This window comes from Anomaloglossus baeobatrachus, chromosome 2, assembly GCF_048569485.1.
Source record: "Anomaloglossus baeobatrachus isolate aAnoBae1 chromosome 2, aAnoBae1.hap1, whole genome shotgun sequence".
NCBI classification, from domain to species: domain Eukaryota; kingdom Metazoa; phylum Chordata; class Amphibia; order Anura; family Aromobatidae; genus Anomaloglossus; species Anomaloglossus baeobatrachus.
This window is the reverse complement of record NC_134354.1, coordinates 183,160,371-183,184,832: the sequence shown is the minus strand read 5'-3', so window position 1 is coordinate 183,184,832 and position 24,462 is coordinate 183,160,371. Positions and strand designations below refer to the sequence as shown.

At 50.4% G+C, this 24,462-nt stretch overlaps 1 protein-coding gene across 6 annotated transcripts in view; it reads right to left on the bottom strand.

Annotated features, from left to right (window-relative positions):
- Positions 1 to 11,532: 11,532 nt before the first annotated feature.
- DDX3X (DEAD-box helicase 3 X-linked) overlaps positions 11,533 to 24,462 on the bottom strand; it is a 105,755-nt gene continuing 92,825 nt past the window's right edge. For all 6 annotated transcript variants that reach the window (XM_075335518.1, XM_075335520.1, XM_075335521.1 and 3 more), the window contains one exon: positions 11,533 to 14,121. In XM_075335518.1, coding sequence (XP_075191633.1) covers positions 14,039 to 14,121 — 83 coding nt within the window. In that variant the 3' untranslated portion in view covers positions 11,533 to 14,038. The remainder of the gene's footprint in view (positions 14,122 to 24,462) is intronic.

Below are 24,462 nucleotides of genomic sequence, written 5' to 3'. Positions count from 1 at the left end.
GGTAGCAAGGACCTATTGCTGATAGTTTTTTTTTTCAATAGGTCAGTAGTGTCCTGGATGTAGCTGGTTGTATCCCTTACAAAGGGTTTAAGGATACCCTCTACCCATCCAGAGACTTGTTCAGTGAGGGTGCCCACACATGAAATGATGGGTCTTCCTGGATTTCCAGATTTGCAAAGTTTGGGAAGCATGTAGAATGTGCCTATTCTTGGACTCACCGGTATCAGTTCTTAAGAATATGTCAGGCAGACAAGCTGCCAACCTGTTAAGTTCCTTGTAATAATCCTGTGTAGGGTCAGACTGTAATTTTTTTATAGTAGCATGTGTCCATCAGTTGTCTGTGTGCTTCCTTCATGTAGACTGATTTGTTCATCATAACTATTGCACCCCCTTTGTCTGCAGGTTTAATGATTTCTTTGTTGGTTTTCAAAGATTTTATGGCCCTTCTCTCCTGGGCACTGATGTTGGATGGTTGCTTCCTGTGTGTGTCTAGGATAGTGGATTTTACTAAATGTCTGACAGTGTCTATATAGTTATCCAAATGAGGGTTGCGTCCAGGTGCAGGTGTCCAATCTGACCTTTTCTTGTTTGTCAAGATCTGTCTTCCTTCAGTCTGGGTGGATTCCGAATCCTCTGCATTGTTAAAATATTCCCTCAGGCGTAGTCTCTTGAAGTAATTTTCCATGTCACTGCAGAATTCAGTTTTGTCTAGAGCTTTAGTAGGACTTTATTGGGTTTATAATCAGAGATATTGATAACACAGTTAGATGCTTTTGTGTCTTGAATGTATTGGTTTATGGAATTAAAGACACTTCTGAAGCAACGCACACAACTGAACAGCGACATATCCCTGTTGAAATTCAGGTCCATACTATAATGCTTTGTGAAAGTATGTAGTGAAGACCATGTGGCTGCCTTGCAGATCTACTCGGGAGAAGTCCCTGCCTGTTCAGCCCAGTAGACAGAAGTAGCTCTGGTGGAATGTGCAGTAAATCCAGTCGGAGGTGACAGATGCTGGTTGAGGTAGACTTTTTAAATGGCTCACGCGATCCAGTTGGCTATAGTGCTTTTAGCCACCTTTTTGCCCTTATTCCAACTGAAGGGTAGGATGAATAGGTTGTGATCGGTACGCCAAGGCGCCGTCAGGTCTAGATAGTGTAACACTGTCCTGCGAACAGAACATCCAAAGAATGGAATACTTCCTCTCCTGGAGTTTGAGGATGCTGACAGAAGGAAGGAAGGAAGGAAGGAAGGAAGAACAATGGATTGAGAATGATGGAAGTCCGAGACCACCTTGGGAAGGTTCCAGCCGAAAGACAATGTGGTCATCTCTGATGGTCAAGTATGGTTGCCGGATGGATAATGCTTGAAGCTCCCCGACTCTCTGAGCAGAAGTAATTGCAACGAGAAATGCAGTCTTGTGAGAGAGAACGGATGCTACAGGATGACAGAGGTTCATACTGGACTTTCTCAGGCTCCTTAAGGACCACATTAAGGTCCCAGGATGGTGTGAGGACCCTCTGCTGTGGGAAAATCCTACTAGCATATACCATGAATCTGTGGATTCAGCGATGATTGGCTAGATTCGTATCGAAGACGGCACAGAGCTGACACCTGCACCTTCAAAGGGCTGGGTTTAAGGCCCAAGTGCAATCCACTCTGAAGGAAGTTGAGTATTTGAGCCATATTAGGCAGGAATGGGTCAGGAGGATGAGAACCACACCAGGAGGAAAATCTCATCCAGATTGCATTGTAAATACAATTAGTGACTGGCTTATGGTTCTTTTGTAGAGTAGCTACAACTTTTTCAGAAAGGCCCTGGGCCTTTAGTGCCTGGGCCTCAGAAGCAAGCCAGCCAATTTGAGCTTCATAGGATCCGGGTGGAATAGTGGACCCTGGCATAGTAAACTGGGGTTTGGACTCAGGCGGATCGGCCCATCGACTTCCAGAGCCATGATCAGCCTGTACCAACTCCTCCTTGGTCACAGAGGAGCTACTACTAGGATAGTTGTGATTCCATTCTCCCTGATCTTTTCGCAGGGTTCTTGCCAGAAGAGGGAAAGGCGGGAAGGCGTAGGCGAAACAAAAAAGGACCAAGGGAGGCAGAAAGTGTCCACCCCAATCACGTTGTCCGTGGATTCGGGGAGAAAAATGTTGCGACCTTTCGATTTCTCTCTGAAGGAAACGGGTCGATCTCCAGAGTCCCCCTCATTGCCACCAGAACACAGCTTGGTCCAGGCTCCATTCTCCTGGGTGAACATCCTGACAACTTAAAAAATCCGCTTGATGGTTTAGGGACCCTTTTAGGTGAGCCGCAAAGAGGGACTTTTGTGCCCAGAGAAAAATCCGGGAGGATACGGACCTCAGGGTGTCTGATTTTGTACTGCCCTGACGGCAGCGATGTGCCACCGTGATGACATTGTCAGAATAGACTAGGACGTGAGCATCCCTGACAAGATCCTGAGCTGCCAGGAGGGCTTCCTTGACTGCCTTCAGTTCCCGATACTGAAGGACTGGGAGCTAACGTAATTACTCCAGACACCTTGCAATGGGGTGTTGGCAACCATAGCCCCCCACCCCCTCTGACTGGCATCTGTGGTCAGGGTAACAAGAGGAGTCTTGGTCCATACAACCTGTACAAGCAGGTTGTTGGGATTCAACCATCAGAGAAGAGACGAGGTGAGTCCGACAGGTGAAATCTTTTGTTCAGTGAGGAAGTGAGTCTGTCCCAAATATGCCAGGATGTGATCCTGGAGACAACGAGAGTGGGCCTGAGCCCACATGACTGATTGAATGCAAGACGTCATTGAGCCCAGAGCCGACATCGCTGCTCAAAAGGGCGGACGTGCTTGCCAATGAAGAGCCGAAATTTTGGATAGAAGGGTCAACCTGTGATCTTCTGGGAGAAAAAAACTCAGGCAGGCGTCCTAACAATACCCCTAGAAAAAGTCGAGTGGAGGGTTGCAGCTGAGAATTCTTGAGATTGGGGATCCAGCCCAAGAATTGAAGAACGCTCAAAGACTTCTCCACATGGCTCTTGAGTGTCTGAGCAGAGGGAGCAATGAGAAGAAAGTCGTCCAAATATCGTACCAGAAAGACGCCTGAGACATCGATGAACGAAAAGACCGCTTCCTAGGAAGTCTTTGATCCGGAAGGGCCTTTCGATCAGTTGCCTTATCCAGAATATGAACCAGAGCTGGCCCAAATACTAAGTACCCTTTAAAGGGAGGAGAGCAGAGCCTCATTTTGGAAGTCGAGTCCCCACTCCAGGTTTTAAGCCACAAAGCTAGTCTGGCAGAATTGGATAATACTAAGGTCCTGGCTGCCAGGCGGACTGACTCTACAGAAGTATCCGCCAGGAAACTGGTAGCCTTCCTGAGTAAGGGATGGGAATCCAGTAGATCCTCCTTAGAGGCACCCTGGAAAACATGAGCTTCCAACTGGTCAAGCCACGTAAGTAGGAACCGGGAGACACAAGTGGAGGCAATGAAGGGAATTTTGTTTACTTACCGTAAATTCCTTTTCTTCTAGCTCCAATTGGGAGACCCAGACAATCGGGTGTATAGCTACTGCCTCCGGAGGCCACACAAAGTACTACACTTAAAAGTGTAAGGCCCCTCCCCTTCTGGCTATACACCCCCCCGTGGGATCACGGGCTCCTCAGTTTTAGTGCAAAAGCAAGAAGGAGGAAAGCCAATAACTGTTTTAAATACAAATTCAACCCGAGAAACAACCTCGGAGAACTGAACTGTTCAACATGAACAACATGTGCACCCGAAAAAAAACAAACTTCCTAAGAAAACAGGGCGGGTGCTGGGTCTCCCAATTGGAGCTAGAAGAAAAGGAATTTACGGTAAGTAAACAAAATTCCCTTCTTCTTTGTCGCTCCTAATTGGGAGACCCAGACAATCGGGACGTCCAAAAGCAGTCCCTGGGTGGGTAAAAGAATACCTCGTGATAGGGCCGTCAAACAGCCCTTTCCTACAGGTGAGCCACCGCCGCCTGAAGGACTTGTCTACCTAGGCCGGCATCCGCCGAAGCGTAGGTATGCACCTGATAATGCTTGGTAAAAGTGTGCAGACTCGACCAGGTAGCCGCCTGGCACACCTGCTGAGCCGTAGCCTGGTGCCGTAATGCCCAGGACGCACCCACGGCTCTGGTAGAATGGGCCTTCAGTCCTGATGGAATCGGAAGCCCAGCAGAACGGTAGGTGTGAAGAATTGGTTCCTTGATCCAACGCGCAAGGGTGGATTTGGAAGCTTGCGACCCTTTACGCTGACCAGCGACAAGGACGAAGAGTGCATCCGAGCGGCGCAGAGGCGCCGTGCGGGAAATGTAGATCCTGAGTGCTCTCACCAGATCCAATAAATGCAAACCTTTTTCAAATTGGTGAACTGGATGCGGACACAAAGACGGTAAAGTGATATCTTGATTGAGATGAAAGGAAGATACCACCTTGGGAAGAAATTCTGGAATTGGACGCAGAACTACCTTGTCCTGGTGAAACACCAGGAATGGAGATCTGCATGATAACGCCGCCAGCTCGGACACTCTCCGAAGAGACGTGACCGCCACTAGAAAGGCCACTTTCTGTGAAAGACGAGAAAGGGAAACCTCCTTCATAGGCTCGAAAGGCGGCTTTTGGAGAGCAATTAGAACCTTGTTCAGGTCCCAGGGCTCCAACGGCCGCTTGTAAGGGGGGACGATATGACAAACCCCTTGCAGGAACGTGCGTACCTGAGGAAGTCGCGCCAGGCGTTTCTGAAAAAATACGGATAGCGCGGAGACTTGACCCTTAAGGGAGCCAAGCGACAAACCTTTTTCCAACCCAGACTGCAGGAAGGAAAGAAAAGTAGGCAATGCAAAAGGCCAGGGAGAAACTCCCTGAGCAGAGCACCAAGATAGGAATATCCTCCACGTCCTGTGGTAGATCTTGGCGGAGGATGGCTTCCTAGCCTGTCTCATGGTGGCAACCACTTCATGAGATAAACCTGAGGCCGCTAGGATCCAGGACTCAATGGCCACACAGTCAGGTTCAGGGCCGCAGAATTCAGATGGAAAAACGGCCCTTGAGACAGCAAGTCTGGACGGTCTGGTAGTGCCCACGGATGGCCTACCGTGAGGTGCCACAGATCCGGGTACCACGACCTCCTTGGCCAGTCTGGAGCGACGAGAATGGCGCGGCGGCAGTCGGACCTGATTTTGCGGAGCACTCTGGGCAACAATGCCAGAGGTGGGAACACATACGGTAGCCGGAACTGCGACCAATCTTGAACTAAGGCGTCTGCCGCCAGAGCTCGGTGATCGTGAGACCGTGCCATGAAAACCGGGACCTTGTTGTTGTGCCGTGACGCCATCAGGTCGACGTCCGGCATCCCCCAGCGGCGACAGATCTCCTGAAACACGTCCGGGTGAAGAGACCATTCCCCTGCGTCCATGCCCTGGCGACTGAGAAAGTCTGCTTCCCAGTTTTCTACGCCTGGGATGTGAACTGCGGATATGGTGGATGCCGTGTCTTCCACCCACGTCAGAATCCACCGGACTTCCTGGAAGGCTTGCCGACTGCGTGTTCCCCCTTGGTGGTTGATGTATGCCACCGCTGTGGAGTTGTCCGACTGAATTCGGATCTGCTTGCCTTCCAGCCACTGTTGGAAGGCTTGTAGGGCAAGATAGACTGCTCTGATCTCCAGAACATTGATCTGAAGGGTGGACTCTTTCCGAGTCCACGTACCTTGAGCCCTGTGGTGGAGAAACACTGCTCCCCACCCTGATAGACTCGCATCTGTCGTGACCACCGCCCAGGATGGGGGTAGGAACGACTTTCCTTTTGACAATGAGGTGGGAAGAAGCCACCACCGGAGAGATTCCTTGGCTGCCTGAGAGAGGGAGACCTCCCTGTCGAGGGACGTCGACTTCCCGTCCCATTGGCGGAGAATGTCCCATTGTAGTGGACGCAGATGAAACTGCGCAAAAGGAACTGCTTCCATTGCTGCTACCATCTTCCCTAGGAAGTGCATGAGGCGCCTCAAGGGGTGCGACTGGCCCTGAAGGAGAGATTGCACCCCTATCTGTAGCGAGCACTGTTTGTCCAGTGGAAGTTTCACTATCGCTGAGAGAGTATGAAACTCCATGCCAAGATATGTTAGTGATTGGGTCGGGGTTAGATTTGACTTTGAAAAGTTGATAATCCACCCGAAACTCTGGAGAGTCTTCAGTGCCACGTTCAGGCTGTGTTGGCATGCCTCTTGAGAGGGTGCCTTGATAAGTAGATCGTCCAAATACGGGATCACGGAGTGACCTTGCGAGTGCAGGACTGCTACTACTGCTGCCATGACCTTGGTGAAGACCCGAGGGGCTGTCGCCAGCCCGAAAGGTAGAGCTACGAACTGCAGGTGTTCGCTTCCTATAACGAAGCGTAGAAAACGCTGATGCTCTGGCGCAATTGGCACGTGGAGATAAGCATCCTTGATGTCTATTGATGCTAGGAAATCTCCTTGAGACATTGAGGCGATAACGGAGCGGAGAGATTCCATCCGGAACCTCCTGGTTTTTACGCGTTTGTTGAGCAGCTTTAGATCCAGGACGGGACGGAACGACCCGTCTTTCTTTGGCACCACAAACAAATTGGAGTAAAAACCGTGACCTTGTTCCTGAAGAGGAACAGAAGTCACCACTCCTTCCGCCTTTAGAGCGGACACCGCTTGTAGCAGAGCATCGGCTCGGTCGGGCGGTGGGGAAGTTCTGAAGAAGCGAGTTGGAGGACGAGAGCTGAACTCTATCCTGTACCCGTGAGACAGAATGTCTCTCACCCAACGGTCTTTGACCTGTGACAGCCAAATGTCGCCAAAGCGGGAGAGCCTGCCACCGACCAAGGATGCGGAGAGAGGAGGCTGAGAGTCATGAGGAAGCCGTCTTGGTAACGGTTCTTCCGGCTGGCTTTTTTGGGCGTGATTGAGTCCGCCAAGAATCTGAGCCCCTCTGATCCTTTTGAGTCCTTTTGGACGAGTAGAATTGGGACCTGCCTGAGCCTCGAAAGGACCGAAAACCAGACTGTCCCCTCCTCTGTTGGGGTTTGTTTTGTCTGGGCTGAGGTAAGGATGAATCCTTACCCTTGGAGTGTTTAATGATTTCATCCAAACGCTCACCAAACAATCGGTCACGAGAAAAAGGCAAACTGGTTAAGCACTTCTTGGAAGAAGAATCTGCCTTCCATTCTCTCAACCACAGGGCTCTGCGTAAAACCACAGAGTTGGCTGACGCCACCGCCGTACGGCTCGTAGAGTCTAGGACAGCATTAATCGCGTAAGACGCGAATGCAGACATTTGAGAGGTCAAGGGTGCCACCTGCGGAGCAGATGTACGTGTGACCGTGTCGACCTGTGTAAGGCCAGCTGAAATAGCTTGGAGTGCCCATACGGCTGCGAATGCTGGCGCCAACGACGCTCCAATCGCTTCATAGATGGATTTTAACCAGAGCTCCATCTGTCTGTCAGTGGCATCTTTAAGTGCCGCCCCATCTTCCACTGCAACTAGAGATCTGGCTGCAAGCCTGGAGATTGGAGGGTCCACCTTGGGACACTGTGTCCAGCCCTTGACCACGTCAGGGGGAAAAGGATAGCGTGTATCTTTAAGCCGTTTGGAAAAACGCTTATCTGGATAAGCGTGGTGTTTCTGGATTGCGTCTCTAAAGTCAGAGTGGTCCAGAAAAGTGCTTAATTTACGCTTGGGATACCTGAAATGGAATTTCTCCTGCTGTGAAGCTGCCTCCTCCGCAAGAGGAGCTGGTGGAGAAATATCTAACATCTTATTGATGGACGCTATAAGATCATTCACTATGGCGTCACCATCCGGGGTATCTAGATTGAGAGCGGCCCCAGCATCAGACTCCTGATCAGTTACATCCGCCTCATCACACAGAGAGTCGTCCCGCTGGGACCCTGACCAGTGTGATGAAGTTGAGGGTCGCTCATAGCGAGCCCGCTTAGGTTGTCTGGGACTGTCGTCCGAGTCAGAGCCGTCACCCTGGGGTGCATGTGACACCCCCGGAGCTAGGAAGTGGTCCAGCTGAGGGGGACAAGGTGGCAATGAATCAACAGTGCCCATGGTCTGAGTTACTGGTCTAGACTGCAATGTTTCAAGAATTTTAGACATAGTCAGACAATCTGTCAGCAAAAGCTGCAAACTCCGTCCCTGTCACCTGGACAGCATTCACAGGTGGTTCTCCCTGGGTCACCTCTAGCAGCGGCCCCGGCTGAGCAATTGCCACAGGGGCCGAGCACTGCACACAATGGGGGTCAGTGGAACCTGCCGGTAGAGTAGCCCCACATGCGGTACAAGCAGCATATAAAGTCCGTGCCTTGGCACTTTTGCTTTTTGCGGACGACATGCTGTTGTCTCCTTGAGAAATCTAAGGAGGGTATATAGCAGAAAATCACCAGCGACCGTACAGTGTAAAGTATTGCCAGCACAAAATACAAAGTACACTATGGCACAAGTGGGGGAGAGCCCTTGAGGGCTGCTTACCGCCCGCTGAAAAGCGGGTGTGAGGTCGTAGAATCCCTTGTCTGAGTCTCCCCGTCTCCCCTCTGCAGCTCAGCGTGCAGGCAGGAATGGCTGCCGGCATCCTGTGAAGAGGGGCGGACCGTGGGCGTCACAAACAAAAGTGCGGGAAACTGCGTCCCACTGTGCCTAGTGTGAGGGCTGGAGTATGTAAAACAGACTCCAGCTCTTAGCGCTGCTGGTCTGTACAGCGTCCCGCCCTCCTCCTGACTGGCAGGTCTGGGGGCAGGAACGATACGAACTAGGCCGCAAAAGCCGGGGACTGTAGTAATCTAGCGCGGCCGTCATATATGCACGGCCAGCGCGGAAGTCCCCGGCGCACCACAAATCCCAGCCGCGACGCAGTAAAAACTGACCCCCGCGGCCGGATCGGCCGATCGTACTAAGTCACCTCACTCAGCAGAGCTGTAGTGAGTAACGGCACCAGCGCAGCAGCGCGGTTTACCCCGGCGCACTAACACACCCAGCAATGCTGCAGTGTGCGTGCGATAAGCACGGGGACACGGAGTACCTTGATGGAGCAGGGTCGTGTCCCTGAGGAAACTCCGCTCCGTATCCAGCAGATCCTCCAGGGGCTGTGGATGGAGCACGGCCTCAGTGCCCGGAGACCGGTAAAGTCCCACTTCACCCAGAGCCCTAATGGGGATGGGGAAGGAATCAGCATGTGGGCTCCAGCCTCCGTACCCGCAATGGGTACCTCAACCTTAACACCGCCGACAGAAAGTGGGGTGAGAAGGGAGCATGCTGGGGGCCCTAGTATGGGCCCTCTTTTCTTCCATCCGACATAGTCAGCAGCTGCTGCTGACTAAACAGTGGAGCTATGCGTGGATGTCTGGCCTCCTTCGCACAAAGCATAAAACTGAGGAGCCCGTGATCCCACGGGGGGGTGTATAGCCAGAAGGGGAGGGGCCTTACACTTTTAAGTGTAGTACTTTGTGTGGCCTCCGGAGGCAGTAGCTATACAGCCGATTGTCTGGGTCTCCCAATTAGGAGCGACAAAGAAATTTGCCTGTATGGTGGAAGAGGCCGCCTCCCAAGATTTTTTTTCATGAGGCTCTCGATTTTGCGGTCCATATGGTCCCTAAGCTGGGAAGTATCCTCAAAAGGGAGTGGTGTCCTTAGCGACCCTGGCTACCTGCACATCTACCTTAGGGACCTCCCAGTGCATTTCATTGGACTCTAGGGGAAACTTGCGTCTGATGTCACTCCTGAACCAGTTCTCAGGAAATTCCTATTCCTGAGAAATTAGATCCAAAATATTGGCATGGACCAGAAACCCGACTTGTTTAGTCGATTTCAGGCCAGCAAATATTTCATCCTGGACAGACGTAAGGACCTGCTCTTCTTCCAAACCCATATCGCTCCGAACTGCCACAGTAAGATCTCCCAAATCATCTGAGGGAAATAGCTTTGATTGGTCCGTCCTCCTGGAGAAAGAAGTTTCATCGGGTCCATCAGAAGTGGAATCGTGGGCATCCTCATGATCTGACGGGGTTATTTGGAGCTTCCTTTTCTTAGGGGAGGAAGGACCAGCACCAGGGAGGGAGGCTAGTGAGGCTTGAATGTTCCGCTTCACTATGGACCGCAGCTCATCTACCAGGGAAGGCTGTTCAGCCCTAACAATCTGGTCTATACACAGCTGGCAGATCTTTTTGTCCCAGACCTGAGGGAGTTTGTTTTTTTTTTTTTAGCACAAACTGGGCATTTTTTTTTATCTTTTCAAACTTAGGGGCCAGTTTGTCCTCCTGGGAAAAAGCACAGCAAAAGGAGCCATCAGTACCAGCCTACATATAACGCATAAGGGACCCACCCCTACCCCCCCAGACTTACTGCGGGCAGGGGGAACACTGGGCTCTGCAGATGCAGGGGAAGACATAACCGCGGAGCACAGCAGAATTCCTTACCGTGGTTCCGATGCCTTCAGGACAGCCTTTTATGTGGAAACGGCTACCCCCCCTCCCCCCCAGTGATAGGGAAATGTTCCCCGCATCGGTCCCTGGACAGGGTGCCAAAAACGTTAGAGAGTCCAGCACGATGTCCCTGCCACCGGAAACGCTCACCTCCAGGGGGAGCATGTGACCCGGAGGTCCGGCCCGCCGCAGCACTTCCAGGTCGCACAGGCCAGTGTGCATACAGGAGGCAGCTGGCGGGCTCATGGAGGTCATCGGTCGGGGAGCTCACAGCCCGCATCGCCCCATAGGGGGTCCGGAAGGCTGGAGTGGCAGTTCCCCACCGAGGTGAGGGAAGCAGCAGGAGGAGAAGCAGAGTCCGACCACCGCTGCCTGGCTGTAAAGGTTAAAAAAAAATAAAAAAAAAATAAAAAAAAAAATGTATGCTGCAGCTAGTCTGCCACCACAGCATAGGAAAAAAAAAAAATAAAGTAAAAAAAAAACAAAAACCAACAAAACCTTCTCCATGCCCCATGGGGACAGGAAAGACACTGGCTAATGGGAGGTGGAAGGGCCCTTTTAACCTCTCATGTGCGTGGTGAGACAACATCCTATGCTGTCGTGGAAGGGACTAGAGAAAAAACCCTGCAATGTAGGCACAGCAAATGTGAAATCTCACTTTGCTGGGGAAGGAAATGCAGTTTTGGTACAAAAAAACGTGCAAAAATGCAGCAAAAAAACCCCAAAAAAAATGCATGTTGCGCATTTAGCTTAAGACTTGCAACTTGAATTGTACTCATTTAGATGAATAGTTTTGTAGCTGAAAATTTACTGTATAGAGAGAACAAAACAATAAAAAAAAACCTAAATGGACGTACTCAGACAGACTTACACCTCAGCAAAAAAAAAACAAAAACGTTTTGTCATATTTTAAAGAGACCAATTAACACTATATACAGTTTATTCAAAGGGGAAAATAGCTCTTAACATATTTGACAAAGTGGTTCATTTGCTGAGATGCAAGTCAGTCAATTGAAGTTTTAGATATTTTATTGTGGGGGTGGTTAAGGAAAGCAATGAGACATTTATTGTTTGCCATTCAACTTTTATTTTAATAAAATCAGTAATGCACAGCACATGCAGTGCCAAGCATCTATACTAGTACAATAAGCAAAATCTAAACTAATGCGACTTGAGGGTCAATCTTGACATTTAGCAAGTTCAAATCCATTCTTTGCATATAAATGTGTGAACCTTATTCTTGTTAAAAAGGTATTGCCAAAGTTACTTGCTAATATGTAATCATTGAGGACACAAGTCACCAATTTTCAGTATGACAAAGATAAACCACATGTTTGAGGATTGCAATGTGCCAGACATTCACTGAAATTTAAAAAAAAAAAAAAAAAAACAAAAACAAAAAAACAAACTGAAAATAAAAAAGGAAAAGAAAAAAAAATATATAACCACACAACTAAACAAAACTCACGCAACAAACATCTGAGAATCTGGACACTTCACATCAGTGTTTCGAAGTGTTTCATTAATATCTTAAGACAAGTGTATCAAAACCTTGGCATGTTTAAATTTCAAGTTGCCAATTTTATTTTAATTACACCAGAACGTTATGGCCGCTCAGCCAATACTGGGTCTGCTTAATTTGACTTAAGAGTTTAATATGACTTAACATTAAAAGCTCACACTACCCCGAAATATATAATTTCACGCATACGTTGACATTCAACATTCAAGTGCCAGTGTTTTTGTACTGTCTTTTGGTCAAGTTTCTTTAAGCTTTCAAAGAATCACTTAGGCTTACAAAAATAAATATTTGTCAAAATGTTCAATAAATATTACACAAAACTAGCAGCAAAAAGTATCTAGAAATCCATTGTGTGCAAAATAGTTGCTTCCCCATCTATCACTCCCATGGTCCCAAATAAGTCTCAATCCTGCCCTAGACTCCAAGCAGTGTTTTTGCCATTGCAAAGAGACAAAAATAAGATTTGAGGTTAAAGGACACGTACACAAGACTTATATAAAAAATTCTCTGAATGTGCAATAAAAGAAGTTTTGTATAAAGTTATGGGCAAAAATGTACAAGGGCCACCTATATTTTAAATAGCACCATAACAATTACCTCAATACTGTCAAGTGCACCTACAAAAAGACTTGGAGCAAGGCACAAAACACTTGTAAAATCTATTGCACGTTAGATTTTTATTTTTTTTTTGCCATTCCTCTACCACCAGAGTTGTTTAAATTTAACTAGGTATAGTTAGCTAAATTTCAAGTGGCAGAGGTGTAAAAGGTGGGAATTACTCTTTGGCCAGATTTAGCATTGACATACTAAATACAATGGAAACCTATGCAACTAAAACTGACTAAACTGCACACGTCAGCAGATTTTACACCTTGTGCAGTCATGTACATTTGTTCCACCAAAGATCTTAAAAAGATTTCAATTTACTCATCTGGAGCCATTTTACAAAGTCTACAGTAAGCCAAGTATGTTTATAACCTCTCAGCGCAGCTTGAACAGAGTAATGTGAATCTGCGTTAAAATAAAGCCTGCTGCATAATTCTTCCTGTTCATTCCCTCTTGACCAAAAAACATTAACACTAGCATGCGTTATTAGACCAAAATCAGCCAGGCCTGTCACAGAACCACAAACTGCTGTGGTCAGCCATTCTGCCAGTTTTTATATTTTTTTTCACGACAGGCTTAAAAATTAATTTAAATGATGATACCTCCTAAAAACCTATTTCAAGTTTCAGATAGTTTAACGTTCCCTGTAATGTTCGGCCCATAGCTGGCTAGCTCACAAGTTACTCTTCTTGCCTAAACATTGTTAAAGGAATTGCTGTATTGCGCTCTCTGAAAAACAATGCCTAACGTGTACGAACATACTCATACACCTATGTGACTGGAATGGCTTATTATAAAGACTTCAGGTTCTAAGTACCTTTCCAGGATAGAGTGAGCAAATCAGAACTTAACTTCGTACAGTTTGCCACATTAGAAGCCATTCTGATATGCGTTAAGGTTTTGTTGCCTCAAGGAGGCAAACTTAACAGAAACCCTAATGCGGGCTGACTGCACGAGTTTTTCCCTTGTAATATTAAATGCATGGATGAAACGATTCCTGTTTTGAGTTGTATCACACCTGTGTGCCAAGGTTTGATTTCGCCCAAGTTCAATAAATTTATTTTCTTATAACAATTTATAGCTTGAGCAATACTGAGCCAACAGGACATCAAAATAAAAAGTTGTCTAAAGTTAAAGGCACAGTACATTAACAAACAAATTTATCCTCAGTCAAAAATAAATGCAGTTGTTGGGAAAGGGGTGGACTTGGAATTAATCCAACACTACAGCAATGAAATCTTCCAACACCATCAGAGTAGGTCTTTATTTCCTATTGTGTGTTTTCTTCATGGCCCAGAGCTCCCTTGAAAAAGAAAATTCAGTGGAGAATCACAGCTGGTAATGTACAAGTTCTTGAAGCTACACAAGGTATAGTCTGGCTAAAGTTACATGTGGTTTCCATATTAGCTTGTTTGGTTGAGTCTTTTTTGCTGTAGAGGATTTAGTTGCCCCACCAGTCAACTTGGGAGCTGCCACCGTAGTTTCCACCATAACCATCACTGTTATAGAAGCCACCATATCCACCTGTGATCAGAAAGATGCAACGTTAAATAAGAACCTATTCTTATTCTACACATACAAATGCAGCCATCGCTTCACACATTTGTTTGCAAACTACCAAGACATAGCCATAAAGATGTATATTCATTAAAAAGGAACCGGTCCTAACAAAATCGCCATTAACTTACAGATATGGGATTAATCTGCAGAATAAGGCTATGTGCGCACGTTGCGTTTTTTTCATGAGTTTCCGCAGCCTTTTGAACTGCAGCGTTTTGATTTCAAAGCAAAGTCTATGGGAAGTCGGCATATTGTGTGCGCACTATGCGTCCAAAAAACGCATTTTTTTGTGAGAAGAAGAAGGGAATTTTGTTACTTACCGTAAATTCCTTTTCTTCTAGCTCCTATTGGGAGACCCAGACGATTGACGATTGGGTGTATAGCTACTGCCTCCGGAGGCCACACAAAGCATTACACTAAAAAGTGTAAGGCCCCTCCCCTTCTGGCTATACACCCCCAGTGGGATCACTGGCTCACCAGTTTTAGTGCAAAAGCAAGAAGGAGGAAAGCCAATAACTTGGTTAAACAAATTCACTCCGAGTAACATCGGAGAACTGAAAAACCGTTCAACATGAACAACATGTGTACCCGAAAAAAACCAAAAATCCCGAAGGACAACAGGGCGGGTGCTGGGTCTCCCAATAGGAGCTAGAAGAAAAGGAATTTACAGTAAGTAACAAAATTCCCTTCTTCTTCGGCGCTCCATTGGGAGACCCAGACGATTGGGACGTCCAAAAGCTGTCCCTGGGTGGGTAAAGAAATACCTTATGTTAGAGCTGCGAAGACAGCCCTCCCCTACGGGGAGGCAACTGCCGCCTGCAGGACTCTTCTACCTAGGCTGGCGTCCGCCGAAGCATAGGTATGCACCTGATAATGTTTGGTGAAAGTGTGCAGACTCGACCAGGTAGCTGCCTGGCACACCTGTTGAGCCGTAGCCTGGTGTCGCAATGCCCAGGACGCACCCACGGCTCTGGTAGAATGGGCCTTCAGCCCTGATGGAACCGGAAGCCCAGCAGAACGGTAGGCTTCAAGAATTGGTTCTTTGATCCATCGAGCCAGGGTGGCTTTGGAAGCCTGCGACCCTTTGCGCTTACCAGCGACAAGGACAAAGAGTGCATCGGAGCGGCGCAGGGGCGCCGTGCGGGAAATGTAGATTCTGAGTGCTCTCACCAGATCTAACAAATGTAAATCCTTCTCATACCGATGAACTGCATGAGGACAAAAAGAAGGCAAAGAGATATCCTGATTAAGATGAAAAGAGGATACCACCTTCGGGAGAAACTCCTGAATGGGGCGCAGCACTACCTTGTCCTGGTGGAAGACCAGGAAAGGAGCCTTGGATGACAGCGCTGCTAGCTCAGACACTCTCCGAAGAGATGTGATCGCTACCAGAAAAGCCACTTTCTGTGATAGTCTAGAAAGTGAAACCTCCCTCAGAGGCTCGAAGGGCGGCTTCTGGAGGGCAACTAGTACCCTGTTCAGATCCCATGGATCTAACGGCCGCTTGTACGGGGGTACAATATGACAAACCCCCTGCAGGAACGTGCGCACCTTAGGAAGTCGTGCTAGACGCTTTTTAAAAAAGACGGATAGCGCCGAGACTTGCCCTTTAAGGGAGCCGAGCGACAAACCTTTTTCTAACCCAGATTGCAGGAAAGAAAGAAAGGTAGGCAATGCAAAAGGCCAGGGAGACACTCCCTGAGCAGAGCACCAGGATAAGAATATCCTCCACGTTCTGTGGTAGATCTTAGCGGACGTGGGCTTCCTAGCCTGTCTCATGGTGGCAACGACCCCTTGGGATAATCCTGAAGACCCTAGGATCCAGGGCTCAATGGCCACACAGTCAGGTTCAGGGCCGCAGAATTCCGACGGAAAAAACGGCCCTTGGGACAGTAAGTCTGGTCGGTCTGGTAGTGCCCACGGTTGGCCGACCGTGAGATGCCACAGATCCGGATACCACGCCCTCCTTGGCCAGTCTGGGGCGACGAGTATGACGCGGCTGCAGTCGGATCTGATCTTGCGTAGCACTCTGGGCAAGAGTGCCAGAGGTGGAAACACATAAGGGAGCCGGAACTGCGACCAATCTTGTACTAAGGCGTCTGCCGCCAGAGCTCTGTGATCGCGAGACCGTGCTATGAAGGTTGGGACCTTGTTGTTGTGCCTGGACGCCATTAGGTCGACGTCCGGCCTTCCCCAGCGGCTACAGATTTCCTGAAACACGTCCGGGTGAAGGGACCATTCCCCTGCGTCCATGCCCTGGCGGCTGAGGAAGTCTGCTTCCCAGTTTTCTACGCCGGGGATGTGAACTGCGGATACGGTGGAGGCCGTGGCTTCCACCCACATCAGAATCCGCCGGACTTCCTGGAAGGCTTGCCGACTGCGTGTCCCTCCTTGGTGATTGATGTATGCCACCGCTGTGGAGTTGTCCGACTGAATTCGGATCTGCTTTCCTTCCAGCCACTGCTGGAAGGCTAGTAGGGCAAGATACACTGCTCTGATTTCCAGAACATGGATCTGAAGGGTGGACTCCTGCTGAGTCCACGTACCCTGAGCCCTGTGGTGGAGAAAAACTGCTCCCCACCCTGACAGACTCGCGTCTGTCGTGACTACCGCCCAAGACGGTGGTAGGAAGGATCTTCCCTGTGATAATGAGGTGGGAAGAAGCCACCATTGCAGAGAGTCCTTGGCCGTCTGTGAAAGGGATACTTTCCTGTTCAGGGATGTTGACTTCCCGTCCCATTGGCGGAGAATGTCCCAATAAAGAGGACGCAGATGAAACTGCGCAAACGGAACCGCCTCCATTGCCGCCACCATCTTCCCGAGGAAGTGCATGAGGCGTCTTAAGGAGTGCGACTGACCTTGACGGAGAGTCTGCACCCCAGTCTGTAGTGACCGCTGCTTGTCCAGCGGAAGCTTCACTAGCGCTGAGAGGGTATGAAACTCCATGCCAAGATACGTTAGTGATTGGGTCGGTCACAGGTTTGACTTTGAGAAGTTGATGATCCACCCGAACGTCTGGAGAGTCTCCAGCGCAACATTCAGGCTGAGTTGGCATGCCTCTTGAGAGGGTGCCTTGACAAGTAGATCGTCCAAGTAAGGGATCACAGAGTGTCCCTGTGAGTGCAAGACTGCTACCACTGCCGCCATGACCTTGGTGAACACCCGTGGGGCTGTCGCCAGACCGAATGGCAGAGCTACGAACTGAAGATGGTCGTCTCCCATCACGAAACGTAGAAAACATTGGTGCTCTGTAGCAATCGGCACGTGGAGATAAGCATCTTTGATGTCTATTGATGCTAGGAAATATCCTTGAGACATTGAGGCAATGACGGAGCGGAGGGTTTCATCCGGAACCGCCTGGCCTCCACGTGCTTGTTGAGCAGTTTTAGGTCCAGAACGGAACGGAAAGAGCCATCCTTTTTTGGCACCACAACCAGATTGGAAGAAAACCGTGTCTTGTTCCTGAAGAGGAACAGTGATTACCACTCCTTCTGCCTGCAGAAGAGCATCGGCTCGGTGGGGAGGTGGGGACGTTCTGAAGAATCGAGTCGGAGGACGAGAACAGAACTCTGTCCTGTGCACGTGGGCACAATGTCCCTCACCCACCGGTCTGTGACCTGTGGCAGCTAAATGTCGCCAAAGGCGAGCGAGTCTGCCATCAACCGCGGATGCGGAGAGATGAGAGAGCTGAGAGTCATGAGGAGACCGCCTTGGTAGCGGTTCCTCCGGCTGCCTTCCTTGGGCGTGATTGAGCCCCCGGAAGCTGAGCCCCTCTGAGGCTTTTCAGCTCTTTTGGACGAGGACAATTGGGACCTGCCCGAGCTTGGGAAGGACCGAAACCTCGACTGTCCTTCCAGGACAGCATTAATAGGGTAAGTCGCAATGCAGACATTGCGAGGTTACGGACGCCCCTGCGGCACAAATGTACATATGCTCAAGACCAGCTGTGCAAGAACAGCTGAAAAGCTTAGGGTCCCCATACGGCTGTAAATGCCGGAGCAACCGACACGCCGATAGCCTCATAGACAGATTTCAACCAGAATCCATCTGTCTGGCATCTTTAAGTGAAGTCCCATCTCCACTGCAACTATGGATCTAGCCGCAAGCCTGGAGATTGGAGAATCCACCTTTGGACCCTGGGTCCCGCGCTTGACCACGTCAGGGGGAAAGAAGGGAATTTTGTTACTTACCGTAAATTCCTTTTCTTCTAGCTCTTATTGGGAGACCCAGACGATTGGGTGTATAGCACTGCCTCCGGAGGCCACACAAAGCAATTACACTAAAAAGTGTAAGGCCCCTCCCCTTCTGGCTATACACCCCCAGTGGGATCACTGGCTCACCAGTTTTAGTGCAAAAGCAAGAAGGAGGAAAGCCAATAACTGGTTTAAACAAATTCTCTCCGAGTAACATCGGAGAACTGAAAACCGTTCAACATGAACAACATGTGTACCCGCAAACAAACCAACAATCCCGAAGGACAACAGGGCGGGTGCTGGGTCTCCCAATAAGAGCTAGAAGAAAAGGAATTTACGGTAAGTAACAAAATTCCCTTCTTCTTCGGCGCTCTATTGGGAGACCCAGACGATTGGGACGTCCAAAAGCTGTCCCTGGGTGGGTAAAGAAATACCTCATGTTAGAGCTGCAAGACAGCCCTCCCCTACGGGGAGGCAACTGCCGCCTGCAGGACTCTTCTACCTAGGCTGGCGTCCGCCGAAGCATAGGTATGCACCTGATAATGTTTGGTGAAAGTGTGCAGACTCGACCAGGTAGCTGCCTGGCACACCTGTTGAGCCGTAGCCTGGTGTCGCAATGCCCAGGACGCACCCACGGCTCTGGTAGAATGGGCCTTCAGCCCTGATGGAACCTGAAGCCCCGCAGAACGGTAGGCTTCAAGAATTGGTTCTTGGATCCATCGAGCCAGGGTGGCCTTAGAAGCCTGCGACCCTTTGCGCTTACCAGCGACAAGGACAAAGAGTGCATCCGAACGGCGCAGGGGCGCTGTGCGGGAAATGTAGATTCTGAGTGCTCTCACCAGATCTAACAAATGTAAATCCTTCTCATACCGATGAACTGCATGAGGACAAAACGAAGGCAAAAAGATATCCTGATTAAGATGAAAAGAGGATACCACCTTCGGGAGAAACTCCTGAATGGGGCGCAGCACTACCTTGTCCTGGTGGAAGACCAGGAAGGGAGCCTTGGAAGACAACGCTGCTAGCTCAGACACTCTCCGAAGAGATGTGATCGCTACCAGAAAAGCCACTTTCTGTGAAAGTCTAGAAAGTGAAACCTCCTTCAGAGGCTCGAAGGGCGGCTTCTGGAGGGCAACTAGTACCCTGTTCAGATCCCATGGATCTAACGGCCGCTTGTACGGGGGAACTATATGGCAAACCCCCTGTAGGAACGTGCGCACCTTAGAAAGTCGTGCTAGACGCTTCTGAAAAAAGACGGATAGCGCCGAGACTTGCCCTTTAAGGGAGCCGAGCGACAAACCTTTTTCTAACCCAGATTGGAGGAAAGAAAGAAGGGTAGGTAATGCAAATGGCCAGGGAGACACTCTCTGAGCAGAGCACCAGGATAAGAATATCCTCCACGTTCTGTGGTAGATCTTAGCAGACGTGGGCTTCCTAGCCTGTCTCATGGTGGCAACGACCCCTTGGGATAAGCCTGAAGACGCTAGGATCCAGGACTCAATGGCCACGCAGTCAGGTTGAGGGCCGCAGAATTCCGATGGAAAAACGGCCCTTGGGACAGTAAGTCTGGTCGGTCTGGTAGTGCCCACGGTTGGCCGACCGTGAGATGCCACAGATCCGGATACCACGCCCTCCTCGGCCAGTCTGGAGCGACGAGTATGACGCGGCTGCAGTCGGATCTGATCTTGCGTAGCACTCTGGGCAAGAGTGCCAGAGGTGGAAACACATAAGGGAGCCGGAACTGCGACCAATCTTGCACTAGGGCGTCTGCTGCTAGAGCTCTTTGATCGCGAGACCGTGCCATGAATGTTGGGACCTTGTTGTTGTGCCGGGACGCCATTAGGTCGACGTCCGGCCTTCCCCATCGGCGACAGATTTCCTGAAACACGTCCGGGTGAAGGGACCATTCCCCCGCGTCCATGCCCTGGCGACTGAGGAAGTCTGCTTCCCAGTTTTCTACGCCGGGGATGTGAACTGCGGATATGGTGGAGGCCGTGGCTTCCACCCACATCATAATGCGCCGGACTTCCTGGAAGGCTTGCCGACTGCGAGTCCCTCCTTGGTGATTGATGTATGCCACCGCTGTGGAGTTGTCCGATTGAATTCGGATCTGCTTCCCTTCCAGCCACTGCTGGAAGGCTAGTAGGGCAAGAAACACTGCTCTGATTTCCAGAACATTGATCTGAAGGGTGGACTCCTGCTGAGTCCACGTACCCTGAGCCCTGTGGTGGAGAAACACTGCTCCCCACCCTGACAGACTCGCGTCTGTCGTGACCACCGCCCAGGACGGTGGTAGGAAGGATCTTCCCTGTGATAATGAGGTGGACAGGAGCCACCACTGCAGAGAGTCCTTGGCCGTCTGGGAAAGGGAGACTTTCCTGTCCAGGGATGTCGACTTCCCGTCCCATTGGCGGAGAATGTCCCATTGAAGTGGACGCAGATGAAACTGCGCAAACGGAACCGCCTCTATTGCCGCCACCATCTTCCCGAGGAAGTGCATGAGGCGTCTTAAGGAGTGCGACTGACTTTGAAGGAGAGCCTGCACCCCTGTCAGTAGTGACCGCTGCTTGCTCAGCGGAAGCTTCACTATCGCTGAGAGAGTATGAAACTCCATGCCAAGATACGTTAGTGATTGGGTCGGTGACAGATTTGACTTTGGGAAGTTGATGATCCACCCGAACGCCTGGAGAGTCTCCAGTGCAAAATTCAGGCTGAGTTGGCATGCCTCCTGAGAGGGTGCCTTGACCAGTAGATCGTCCAAGTAAGGGATCACAGAGTGTCCGTGAGAGTGCAAGACTGCTACCACTGCTGCCATGATCTTGGTGAACACCCGGGGGGCTGTCGCCAGACCAAATGGCAGAGCCACGAACTGAAGATGTTCGTCTCCTATGACGAAGCGCAGAAAGCGTTGGTGTTCCGTAGCAATCGGCACGTGGAGATAAGCATCTTTGATGTCTATTGATGCTAGGAAATCTCCTTGGGACATTGAGGCAATGACTGAGCGGAGGGATTCCATCCGGAACCGCCTGGCGTTCACATGCTTGTTGAGCAGTTTTAGGTCCAGAACAGGACGGAAGGAGCCGTCCTTTTTTGGAACCACAAAGAGATTGGAGTAAAATCCTCGCCCCCGTTCTAGAGGGGGGACAGGGATCACGACTCCTTCTGCTCTTAGAGAGTCCACCGCCTGCAGCAGGGCATCTGCTCGGTTGGGGTGTGGGGAGGTTCTGAAGAACCGAAGTGGAGGCCGAGAACTGAACTCGATTCTGTACCCGAGAGACAAAATGTCTGTTACCCACCGGTCTTTGACCTGAGACAGCCAAATGTCGCAAAAGCGGGAGAGCCTGCCACCGACCGAGGATGCGGAGGGAGGAGGCCGAAAGTCATGAGGCAGCCGCCTTGGAAGCGGTTCCTCCATTTGCTTTCCTGGGGCGTGAGTGAGCCCGCCAGGAATCTGAGCTCCCTTGTCCTTTCTGAGTCCCTTTGGACGAGGAGAATTGGGGCTTGCCCGAGCCTCGAAAGGACCGAAACCTCGACTGCCACTTTTTCTGTTGAGGTTTACTTGCTCTGGGCTGTGGTAAGGAAGAGTCCTTACCCTTGGACTGTTTTATGATTTCAGCCAATGGCTCACCAAACAGTCTGTCTCTAGATAATGGCAAGCTGGTTAAGCATTTTTTGGAACCAGCATCTGCTTTCCAGTCCTTTAACCATAAGGCTCTGCGCAAAACCACAGAATTGGCGGCCGCCATAGAGGTACGGCTCTAAGATTCTAGGACAGCATTGATAGCATAAGTCGCAAACGCAGACATTTGCGAAGTTAGGGACGCCACCTGTGGCACTGCTGGATGTATGATAGCATCCACCTGTGCTAAACCAGCTGAAATAGCTTGGAGTGCCCACACGGCCGCGAATGCTGGAGCAAACGACGCGCCGATAGCTTCATAGACAGATTTCAACCAAAGGTCCATCTGTCTGTCGTTGGCATCTTTAAGTGAAGCGCCATCCTCTACTGCGACTATGGATCTAGCCGCAAGCTTGGAAATTGGGGGATCAACCTTTGGGCACTGGGTCCAGCGTTTGGCCACTTCAGCGGGAAAAGGATAACGGGTATCCTTAGAACGTTTAGAGAAACGCTTGTCTGGATGAGCGTCGTGCTTCTGGATAGATTCTCTGAAGTCAGAGTGGTCCAAAAAAGCACTTAATTTACGCTTGGGATATAGGAAATGGAACTTCTCCTGCTGTGCAGCTGCCTCCTCTGCTGAAGGAGCTGGGGGAGAAATATCCAACAGTCTATTAATCGCCGATATAAGGTCATTAACCATGGCGTCACCCTCAGGGGCATCCAGATTGAGAGGGGCCTCAGGATTAGAATCCTGATCACCGTCCTCAGTCTCATCACAGAGAGATTCTTCTCTCTGAGACCCTGAGCAGTGTGATGACGTGGAGGGTCTTTCCCAGCGAGCTCGCTTAGGCTGCCTGGGACTGTCATCTGAGTCAGAGACTTCAGCTTGTGATGCTTGAGACCCCCTTGAAGTACGGATTAGTTCCAACTGAGGGGGACCAGAGAGCATAGCCACAGCAGTGTCCATGGTCTGAGGAACTGGCCTGGCCTGCAAGGTCTCCAGGATTGTTGTCATAGCCTCAGACATTTTATCAGCAAACACTGCAAAGTCTGTCCCCGTCACCGGGGCAGGGCTCACAGGCGTCTCTGCCTGGGCTACCACCACAATAGGCTCTGGCTGACGAAGTGCCACTGGGACTGAACATTGCACACAATGTGAATCATTGGAGCCTGCCGGTAGATCAGCCCCACATGCAGCACAAACAGTGCACACAGCCCGTGCCTTGGCAGCCTTGCGTTTTGCGGATGACATGTTGCTGCCTCCTCAGAGCAGTACAGGGTGTCCAGCCAAGAAGCGACCTACAGTGCAAATATATATATATATATATATATATATATATATGGTACCAAGACAAAAGTACACTATATATCACTGAGGCACTAGTGGGGCCAGCACTACTGTGCAGCTTACCGCCCGCTTAGGAGCGGTGTGTGGTCGCCAGAAATCCTTCTAGTCTGGGTCTCCCAGAGCCTGCTGCCTCTCCCCAGCCAGATCGCATGTGTAATGGCTGCCGGCGTCCTTGTGGAGAGGGGGGGCGGGCCCTTGGCGTACACCGACGAAGAGCGGGAAGTCTGCTTCCCCTTGTGCCTAGTGAGAGGGCTGGAGCATGTAAATAAAGCTCCAGCCCTCGGCGCTGCCTATTGAGCAGCGTCTCTCCCCTACCCTGATTGACAGGGTGGGGGCGGGAACGAAGCGGCGCTAGGCCGCAGAAGCCGGGGGCTAAAGTTAGAAGCGCCGCCGCCGTAAAAGCGCGGTCGGCGCAAAGCCCCCGGCGCACCACAAGTCGCAGCTGCGCCGCCGCTCCAGGAGCGGTCGGCGCAGTAGTTCCCAATACACAACGTCACTCAGCAAAGCTGCAGTGACCTAACCCCCAGCGTACAGCGCCACTGTCCCCGGCGCACTACAACGCTCAGCAAGCCCTGAGAGTGTCCGTGCCTGCCGGGGACACAGAGTACCTGAAAGTTGCAGGGCCTTGTCCCTGAACGGCACTCCCGCTCCACATCCAGCAGGTTCTATGGGTCTGTGGATGGAGCCGGCAAGATCCCACTTCCACAGAGCCCTAAGGGGATGTGGAAGGAAAGCAGCATGTGGGCTCCAGCCTCCGTACCAGCAATAGGTACCTCAACCTTACAAGCACCAACCGCGGGTGAGAAGGGAGCATGCTGGGGGCCCCATATGGGCCCTCTTTTCTTCCATCCGATAGAGCCAGCAGCTACTGCTGACTACAAACAGTGGAGCTATGCGTGGATGTCTGACCTCCTTCGCACAAAGCAGAAAACTGGTGAGCCAGTGATCCCACTGGGGGTGTATAGCCAGAAGGGGAGGGGCCTTACACTTTTTAGTGTAATTGCTTTGTGTGGCCTCCGGAGGCAGTGCTATACACCCAATCGTCTGGGTCTCCCAATAGAGCGCCGAAGAAAGGATAACGTGTATCCTTAATACGTTTGGAGAAAACGCTTATCTGGTAAGCGTGGTGTTCCTGGACTGCTTCT